The sequence below is a fragment of the Brassica napus genome, unplaced genomic scaffold (assembly GCF_020379485.1).
Source record: "Brassica napus cultivar Da-Ae unplaced genomic scaffold, Da-Ae ScsIHWf_1981;HRSCAF=2629, whole genome shotgun sequence".
In the NCBI taxonomy this organism is placed as follows: Eukaryota; Viridiplantae; Streptophyta; class Magnoliopsida; order Brassicales; family Brassicaceae; genus Brassica; species Brassica napus.
The window spans coordinates 64,061-74,300 of record NW_026015397.1 but is presented as its reverse complement, the minus strand read 5'-3'; the positions used below and the strand labels follow the sequence as shown (position 1 = coordinate 74,300).

The following is a 10,240-nucleotide window of genomic DNA, read 5'->3' as shown; positions in this document are numbered from 1 at the left end:
TTCATATAAAAAAAATTACGACAATGAAGAAACACAAAGTCATTACTAGTACAAATAGTACCAAATAAAACTAGTACAACTAGAACGTGTATAACTAGTACAACTACAATGAGTATAACTAGTATAATTCGAAAAACTATAACTAGTATAACTTGACAATTAATATGGTTATCTTCGGGTTTTCGTTTTCGGTGTGCGAATGATGTTATAGAAAACATGTTGGTCTAATCTTCCCCTGCATGCATGTATCAAATACATGAATAATATATTTAATAATATTTAATTTGGATAATGATTGCTTACAAGTTTTACTAGTTATACTAGTTGTACGCCCTTCATCACGTCCTTCATCGCCAGTTTTCATCACCATTTCTCAAAAGTTAAAATTCAAACATAAACTATATCATTCATCTGATCCTTTCCATATTATTCAGTTTTTATTTGCTTCATTCTGATTCACAAATCTAAGAATCCCAGATTTTAAATTCCCCAGTTTAACAAATTTCTCCATTCCATAAAGCCAGTCCATGCCTAATATCACCTCATGATTCTTAAGGCAGACCACAACCAGATCCATAGGCATAACTCTATACTGGATCACTATTGGGATATCCTTTACTCGCCCTAATGAATGCATTACTTGCCCACCGGCCGCATTCACTATGCAAGGATCATCCTCCGGTACGTGTGTTTAGCTCCAGTATCAAACAGTACGTGTGTTTCCACACCACCAAGACCGCGGCCTAGTCGGCCGGATCGGGGTGTTACAAGTAAAACTTATGTAACTAGTGTGACATGTAGATTAGTAAAACTGGTAGTACTAGTATAACTATTATTACTGCGACAATATAACTGGTACAACTACTATGTGGTAATGTTATTTTAATTCTTTTTCAGGAACTAAGGATAATAATAATAGAGATGTGGTGATACATTTTGAGCCCGGGGATATTATTCAAATGTGGGTTATGAAGTTCGATGGAATCCGAAAGACGAACATATTTCTACTTTAGTGATGGATGGAAAATATGAGGAGATTACTTATTCTTACTTGGTTGATAGAATAGGCAAAAATAAAGATCGATGTAACTGCGACCAATCTTCAACTGAGTTACTTTCCGATGGTCTTGATAATAAAATGCCTTGTTATATCTTGGATGGTACAACTAGTATAAATGATAAAACTATATATCAAACAATATAAGTGATACTTGTATAACTGGTCCAACTATGTCTTTTTTACCAGATTAGTATTACTGGTAAAACTAGGACAATTATTCAGATTCTGAAATTTAAATATTCCATCGGGTATTGCATATGAAAAAAACAATCAGCTGGTCTAGATGGCCAAATTGGTAAGTGTTTAAATATGCTCTTTTTTATTTGTGCTATTTTGTTTTGGCAATTATTAGACAATCACATATATTTGCATGATCTACCTTATACTTTTAAGGTTTGTTAACTTCTTTCTCCACATAATTTTTGGAAAACATATGAAATGTAATTTATAAAAATTGATGATTTCATTTTATTGGGGCAAATGCATGTACACATAAAAAAGTAGTACACCTGAGGTAAGTTTAAATTTTATGTGGTACAACTAGTTTTTTCGATTTTACTGCCAAAGTACAACTATGTACAAACCGGTACAACCTAAAAACTACTATAACTCTGAATACTATTACAACTATGTTATTTCATTTTGTGCATCACGTTTTAAATGTATATAATGTTTTAAATATTATGGTTAAATATTAAATCAAGTAGTTGTACTAGCTGTACCATTTCTAAATATTTTTTTGTAGTTTAACATGTTGTAATAGTTATACCTAAATACCCTCTTTGTCAGCCACCTCATCAGCCTCCTTCCCAAGCTCTTCTAAATCTTCTTGTACTGCAACATTTTCTGGTTCACAATTTCCTTTTTCTGTTTTGGGAGCAAAAAAAATAAAGATGATTTTTTATGTAAATATTACAACCAGTATAACTGACTATAGTACCCTTAATGAAAGTGCATTATCAACCAATAGATCATCTCACCTCTCCTTTAATCTGAATCACATGATCTTTCTTCTCTCCTTATCTCTTTCGGTTGGAACCCACTTCCTATTTTTCTCAACCATAGGATCATTTTTCCCTTGTTCGATCATGGCCACCCGATTTCTCTCATTTGGAAGTTTATATCTAGTATAACTCGTACGACTGAACATGTTAACAAATGATATAACTAGCATAACTGTCAAAATTTTGTCTCTTTATTTGAGAGTTTTCAACATTTTGTTCAATTATTACATTACACCATTAATTTACATTATATACCTTATAGTTTAAGTTTTGTTAAGTAGATTATTCATATCATTATGAAAAATACTGGTATAACTATGTTTTATTTACTAAATAAAGATGTGATTTCTCTCTCAAGGTTTCAAGCCTGATTGGGTTTGACGAGGACCACCGTCGACACTACTGTTGTGCTTCATCTTCTTCGCCATGACTTCACTCTTCTTTGCCGCGCCTCTCTTCTTCACTGCGTCTTTCTTCTTCTTCATTGCGGCATCTCTCTTCTTCACAGTAGTCCTTCTTTTTGTTCATCGCCTCACTCTTACTCATCATCGATGCTCACTTATTCTTCTTTTTCAGGTGACTCATGTTTTTGGAACCATGGTTGAATACTTTTCTGGCTCCGCATCTACTTTTTTGGCCTCGAGCGCAAAAAGATGAAGATGATTTTTCTGAAAATAGTACAACTAGTATAACTAGTACAACTTGTAAGCAAATCATTATCCAAATTAAATATTATTAAATATATATTATTCATGTATTTGATACATGCATGCAGGGGAAGATTAGACCAACATGTTTTCTATAACATCATTCGCACACCGAAAACGTCGGCGGGAATTCCGGAAAGAGTTATCTTTTCTGTTTAACAGCCTGCCCACCCTGGAAACGGCTCAGCCGGAGGTAGGGTCCAGCGGCACTTTGCTCGAGACTGTCCTGGACGGTCAGAGAACCGTGGACAGGGCTTGGGGAGTGACCCCAGAAGCTGTCATTACTGCAGCAAGATGGGACACCTACGCTGGGAATGACATTGCAGCACTGCTTCCGAACAAACACCGTCTCCGGGTTGGCGAAAGCAGGCTGTTTAGTTGCATTTTCCTTGACACTTTTCGTGCCGGGGTTTGGTGATATCCGGAAGCTATGCGTACGATCCAACCAAAACTGAAGTCTTGGCCAAGGATGAACGCATAACCACGGAATCAGCAGGCACAGTAAGAAACCGGCCTACCGAGTGATGTTTCATCGTTCTCAGGTCGTTCTGTTTCCAGGGTACGACAATGATCTTTCCGCAGGTGGTGACGGCTCCGCCTTGTCGGTGTAACAACAAGACAGCAGTGGATTTTTCGTTGGCGGCGATGAAGGGAAGCGGGAGTGATATCGACGTGGATGGGTGGAGCTGAACCCAGCGAGGATCTTTTAACCGAGAGATCCAACTCTCAGATCTGATGTTCCAAACAGAGGAACAGTCGTTGTGGAGGTTACGAAGTACGGAGGAGCAGCAGTGGCCTTCAGAGGAGCTGACGCCAGGGCCACCGGTGGTCTTCATGGCGGTGCTTGAGACCAAGCCGTTCGAGCCATCTGAAGATCCAGCGGAGACGAGCATGAACGGAAGTGCTGCGAGGACGATGAACGCGCTGACACTAGGCATGACTAGAGAGGGGCTGCTCGCTCGGAGAGGATGAGTGGTAGCAAGGAGGGGAACATGGGAGGCGGTAGTGTCTTGGATTGGAGGGGAAAAGGTGATGACGAGCGGATCTAAGGGAGCAGCGGCGTGGGAGACGACGACAGTACGAGTACAGATGTTGAAGACGACGAAGAAGAAGAGAGAATACATTATAACACAGACGGAATTGAGGGCCCGACGCCGGTGGCCATGGGCCTCACCGGCGTCGAGATGTAAGAGCGGCGGCGGCGTGGTTATGTTCTCTCTCTAGGGCGAACTTCGTCTCTTGGCATGTCCTCTTTTACCATGAATTTTGGGTCCTCTTATTACCATGAATTTGGAGCTTTTAAGGTCGGAATGAAGTGGATAAATTTAAAATAAAATAAAAACTCTTCAGCGCAAACATAAATATTATTGCAACTTGTTTAAAATAATGAAAAACTCAATTCATATATGGAAAATAAATACAAATTAGTTATCAACAAAATAAGAAAACAGAAACTCAGTATGCTACACACAGGTTTTTTTTTTTTTTTAGAACTAAGTACTACACACAGAATTGGAAGTCAGCGGGTCAACTTTTAAAACTTAGTGCTTAATTAAGTGCTAAGTGATAATTAACCCTTTAATCCTCCAGAGTCTATTAACTGATATTTTAACTGGACGGCATCTTTCTCTACGTGTAGACTTCTAGCATCATTAATTAAAGACGACAACGTGTTTTTGCACAAAATTAACTATTCTGGAGCATGTTGTTCTTAAATACTACTACTATATAGTACAAGTTGCTTCTTTTTGAACTTCAAATACAGGCTTTTATTGGCAGCTTTATTTTAGAATTAGTGTTCATTCTATCATCAACGTAGCATAATATTTATATAGCGGTTAGTTTTTTTGTTTTGCTAAGATTTTGTAGCGGTTAGTTTTATTATATATGTATATGAAAAGATCAAACAATAATTAAAAAAAATCGAATAACTTTCAAAGGAGAGAATAAACAATATGAATAGCGGAGCTAGAATACGTAGTATGTGAATTTTTGTAAGAAAACAAAATTTTACATGTACTTCTTACATAAAGATTTAATGAATTTGGTTTATTGAAAATAATTGGCTTATTGATCCTTGTAAAATATATGTATTATCAGTTTAGCCTTGTAAAAAAATTATATTATTATTTTACCAAAAAAAAAAAATTATATTATTATGCTTAGTTTATATTTTAACATACTGCAAGATTCTGTTTAATTATTATTACTCATATAATATATGCGTGTGTGTATGTAAGGAAGAAATGCCACATGTCTTCAAATATAATCTAAAACTAATTTTAGAAAAAAATGAAATAAAGTTTACAATACCAATCTTATTATAACACCATCATTCCATACTATAAAATTTACATATGTAAAAATTGTATCGGCTAAGGGCACGTGTTTCAATCATTGTAATTATAAAGTTTGAGGAATCAAAATTCAAAATGTAAAATCCCTCGTTAGTAAGCTAACTCATAATATTGCTTTAATGCTTGTAAAATTCGTACGATGGAACTTGGAAGCTTACCTTGCATAAGAGAATATTTGTTCACCCAAATGGACTATTCGTATTCGATAGTTTCCCTTTTTACACATCATGAATATATAACTTCAAAAAGGAATTTGAGTTTAAAAAAGTTTACAAACAGAATGGGGAGTATTTAAGATAATAATTAATAAATCAATAAACACAGTTCTTATGTTACGGCTGTCTATTCCCCTCTTCGCACATGTTCCAAATAATTTTTAAAAATAAAAGGAAAAATTGAAAACTATCATCTTTTCTCTTCTATAAAACCCACAACTTCTCTTTTTCTTGTGCATCCAAAACTCATCCTTTCTCTATCTACACATAACTCCAAAAAAATATATCAATTTCTCTCTCTCTCAAAACCACATAGAAAAAAGTAGAAAGACTCGATCGTTTTGCTCGAGGGTCTCTTCTGCTTGCATCAATGGATGAGAGAGGAAGAAGCTTGAAGAACAACAACATGGAAGACGATATGGACCTGAAAAGAGGTCCATGGACCGCAGAAGAAGATTGTAAGCTCATAAATTACATTGCTACTAATGGAGAAGGTCGATGGAACTCGCTTTCTCGTTGCGCTGGTATGATTCATTTCACGTATATATACATGTTGTATATGTGAAAAAAATACATGTATGTTCTACTTCGATGTGCATCTTTTTGGCTAAAAGAGAAAGGACAAGTCACATAACATAATTGATTTGTTCACTTTATGTTCAATCCTTTTCATGTTTCAGTCACCATGTGTGATTGTGTTTTTTCTATGTTCTTTTAGATTGCCGACCTTTTCTATTTTTAAAAGAGATTTTTTCAAAAAAAAAAAAACATCAGAAATGGTTTCTTCCTTTTATATGCATAGATGAAAAGACCCTTCATAGGTATGAATGAAAAAGTGCATACTGATATTTCTTTGTTTCACTCTTTCTATTATTTCTAAAAATTATTTCACTCAACTAAATAAAGTATTTGATTATTTGAGTGAGATCTTTTAGTAATGGATTCAATTATCAACCATCTCAGTATTGAATAACATATCCAAGTTTGGTTATTAAAAAGGGGGTGAAAAAGAAAGAACTAATGCGAATTAATGATCATCATCTCTATGGGAAGAGCACTAACTCAATGGAAGAAAGCTTGCAAATAAAAAAGACCCTTTAGGACCATTAGCATTTTGCATCATACTACGGTGCATTTCTATTTTGTTTGAGAACTTGATATAACTTTACTCAATATGAAACTTTTATTTAAATGAGTTTCTTCCGTATGGAATCATGATACTATACTTATACATGACCAACTGGTTAATTAATGATCATATACATACTTTTACCAATTTCACAGGACTCCAACGCACTGGTAAAAGCTGTAGGCTACGGTGGTTAAACTATCTCCGTCCTGACGTCCGCCGTGGAAACATTACCCTCGAAGAACAACTCTTGATCCTCGAACTTCATTCCCGTTGGGGCAATCGGTACGTTTCAAATTCAAAATAATATAATACGTAATATTTTATCGTTTCATGAGATATACTTCTTTTCTATCAGAAATTATTGTTTTATGTCTTTTCATACAAATAAAGTTAAAATTTTAAACAATTTAACGATCTCTCTTTTTAAGATAATTAAAACCGGCTTCCAACTAAAAGTACACAAAATATTTTATTTGAAAGGATACTATCTGTATATTACATATTTTCGTGTATCAAAATATATATGCTGTGATATTAAAAACGGAGAATATATTAACTTATGTGGCGTTGTATATAGATATTTGTTAATGGATAAAACATATGATATTGAGATATCCTAATGAATAGCAATGTAATAGATGAACAAAAATAGTTTGATTAGCAATATATCATGTTTAAAACAGTGGATTTAATTTGTGTGCTTTTAAAATACAGATGGTCAAAAATCGCACAATATCTACCAGGAAGAACAGACAATGAGATTAAAAACTACTGGAGAACACGAGTGCAAAAACATGCAAAGCAGCTTAAATGCGATGTAAACAGTCAACAGTTCAAAGACACAATGAAGTATTTGTGGATGCCTAGGCTCGTTGAGAGGATCCAATCCGCCTCTGCCTCCGCCGCAGCCCTAACCAACGCTACCACAACAGGCTCAGCTGCCACGTCATCTTGCATCATAACCTCTAACAATCAATTCATGACGTATGATTACAACAACAATAGCATGGGACAACAATTTGGTGTAATGAACAACAACGATTATATCACGCCGGAAAATTCCAGCGTGGCATTGTCTCCTGTGTCAGACTTGACTGATTACTACAACGCTCCAAACCCGAACCCGGAATACCACTCGGGTCAAGTGGGGAATAGCTACTACCCGGATCAGAACTTGGTGGGTCCACAAATGTTACCGGATGATTATTTCGATTATTCTAGGTTACTAGACGAAGATGTACCGGCTATGCAAGAGCAGAGTAACCTTAACTGGTTTGAAAATATTAATGGAGCTGCTTCTTCTTCGGACAGTTTATGGGACATTGGAGAAAGTGATGAAGACTTCTGGTTCTTACAGCAGCAACAACAGCTCAACAATAATGGCAACTTCTGAATACAGTTAAAAAATTGTTCAAGTACTTAATTTAATTAACACGAAGTATACGTGTGAAAAACATTTGTTCAATGTAATAATTAAAAAAAAGTAATGGGCTTATGATATTATCTTAGGATATATGATCAGCTTTTTTATTACAAGCTTGATCATATGTCATGGCGTTTTAAAAAATCGCTGAATTTGATTGGTTTTGTCTGTTTTGGGACTGTAATGATATTTTGTAGTTTATTCATAAATATAGATGCAATTATTGTATAACTTATTTTACAAGAACAAGTAGTACTTATTCGTCAGTGTGAGGGCATACTTTAAACAAATAACTGCAGTTGTTTTCACACTATATTGAGTGATTTCCTCAATGGAAGCATAACACAAATCATTATTCATTTAATTACTAATATAACGACGACGAAGCTCATAATTGGTTCCACCATGATTAATATTTAACCAAAGATATGACACAAACAAACAAAACAAACACATCAGAAAGTATTTAAAAAAGATATATAATAATGACTTTAGTACTATAAAATGGATAATCCAAGTAGTATTGCTTTTTAGGAACTATGTCTATAGGGCATGTATATGGAAAATAAAGTGTGTGTGAAAGCCTTTCTTTGGGTTCAAAAGAAGACATTAAAAAACTAAACGTTTTATTCTCAACACCACATGGCCAAAGTTCGTTGGCTGTTATCTAGGCTTTGAGTTTAAGGTGGACATTAAGAGGTTTATTCATTGAAAAGTTAAATGTTTGTTAATATATTTGCTAAGTGATGATAAGCCACCACTAAATTCCAGAAGCCTTAGTTAATTATTGGAAAACCGCATTATTGTACGGACCGTTAAACCATTATCCACACAAACCCATGTCCTTACTCTGCAACACGTAAGCAACACCATGTCCATGTCTTTGGTAGCTGCTATATTACCCTTATTTCCTCATCTGCTCCCACACCTCAATTCTGTTTAAAACACAGTTTAGGAAATAACACGAGATTATTTTTAGTAAATTGTTAACTAAAATAAAACAAAACAAAACAGAGATGAAGTTATCTCCAAGGAATAATAACTTGACTGAACATTTAACATTTAGACCCAAAAAAGAAGGAATAATGACTTTTATGTAGGATGCAACAGTAACCACTAAAACATTATTGGTACAAAGAAATCTTCCACCGTTTCATTTTGTTATGATATTTTTGGTTAATTTTACCCTCTCCAACAATCCACTGGACCATGCACTTTAGCTATTATCACATCATTTATAGTAGGAGTAGTATAATTAGTTTCACCTCTTCTAAAGGTTGTTGTATATTTAATGTTGAAAATAATTGAATCTAGTTAAACAAAATAGGCCAGAATCAAGACAACATGTTAGTATATCATCTAACTATCAATGAAATTTGATATTAATGTTATATTGGATACCCTATTTTCTTAAGCTTTTATTTCCATTTTATTCAGTATAGACATTAAATGTGAGCCGTGAAAAAAAAACTGCAGTTGAAGTCGTTTTCTTTATATATATCAACTTGATCGTTTAAGCAATAATACGGCTTTTCTAGCCACCAGTGGTAGTCTAATGGCGCTTGAAGGACTAAATCCAATACGGCGAACTTTGGTTCGAATCCCGCTGGTCACATGAATATGGGCTATTGCTTTCGGTTCATTTGAATGTCCAGGAAAGGGTTTATCCGTGGGTTGTACCTCTACCCGGAAATTAGATTTGTGTCTTTAATAGACCCGGGTTTAACCCTTTTCCAGTTACAAAAAAAAGAAAATAATAATACGGCTTTCCTCATTTCTTTCCATTGAGTACGGTATCCGTTGGGATTTCAAAAGTCTATGTCCAACTCTATATTATCCGATTAGTACGATATTGTTCACTTTTATCTTAACAAGTAAGACCACATGGATTTACTTTTGGATTTTTCCCAAAAAGCTTTGTACTAATTAAAATTGAATTTCTTTTTATATATTAGACATTCTTTGTCTAATTTTCTGACGTGGGATTTGTTTTGATATCTCACAACATCTACTAAATTCAAACATAGTTTACAAACACGAATTTCATAAGATATATATGACCTCTTATGGAATTGGCACGTGAGCGAGAAGAGAAGTGACATGTGATTAAAGTAGTGAAGGTGAAGGACGACTTGAAAGGTGGCGGCGGCTGAGAAAATGGAAATTTGTAGACGGTGTGGTGTGGCCAGCAAGGAAGCCGACGCCTAAAAGCTATCCGAAGACCCATAGTGGTCCCAAAATCTGAAGATCACTATTCCTTCAACAATATCTTTATCAAACTTTGTTTAAAAATTAAAATCAATCTTAGCTAGATTGACATGTTGATGCTTCAAAGGCTTTTC

At 34.8% G+C, this 10,240-nt stretch overlaps 1 protein-coding gene across 1 annotated transcript; it reads left to right on the top strand.

The window, feature by feature from the left end:
- The first annotated feature begins 5,572 nt into the window (after positions 1–5,572).
- LOC106382119 (transcription factor MYB108) lies at positions 5,573–7,978 on the top strand. Its single transcript, XM_048772873.1, has 3 exons — positions 5,573–5,867; positions 6,628–6,757; positions 7,190–7,978. Exons 1-3 carry the CDS (start codon positions 5,714–5,716, stop codon positions 7,866–7,868), a joined length of 963 nt encoding a protein of 320 aa, XP_048628830.1. The 5' UTR covers positions 5,573–5,713; the 3' UTR covers positions 7,869–7,978.
- The last annotated feature ends 2,262 nt before the right edge of the window (positions 7,979–10,240 follow it).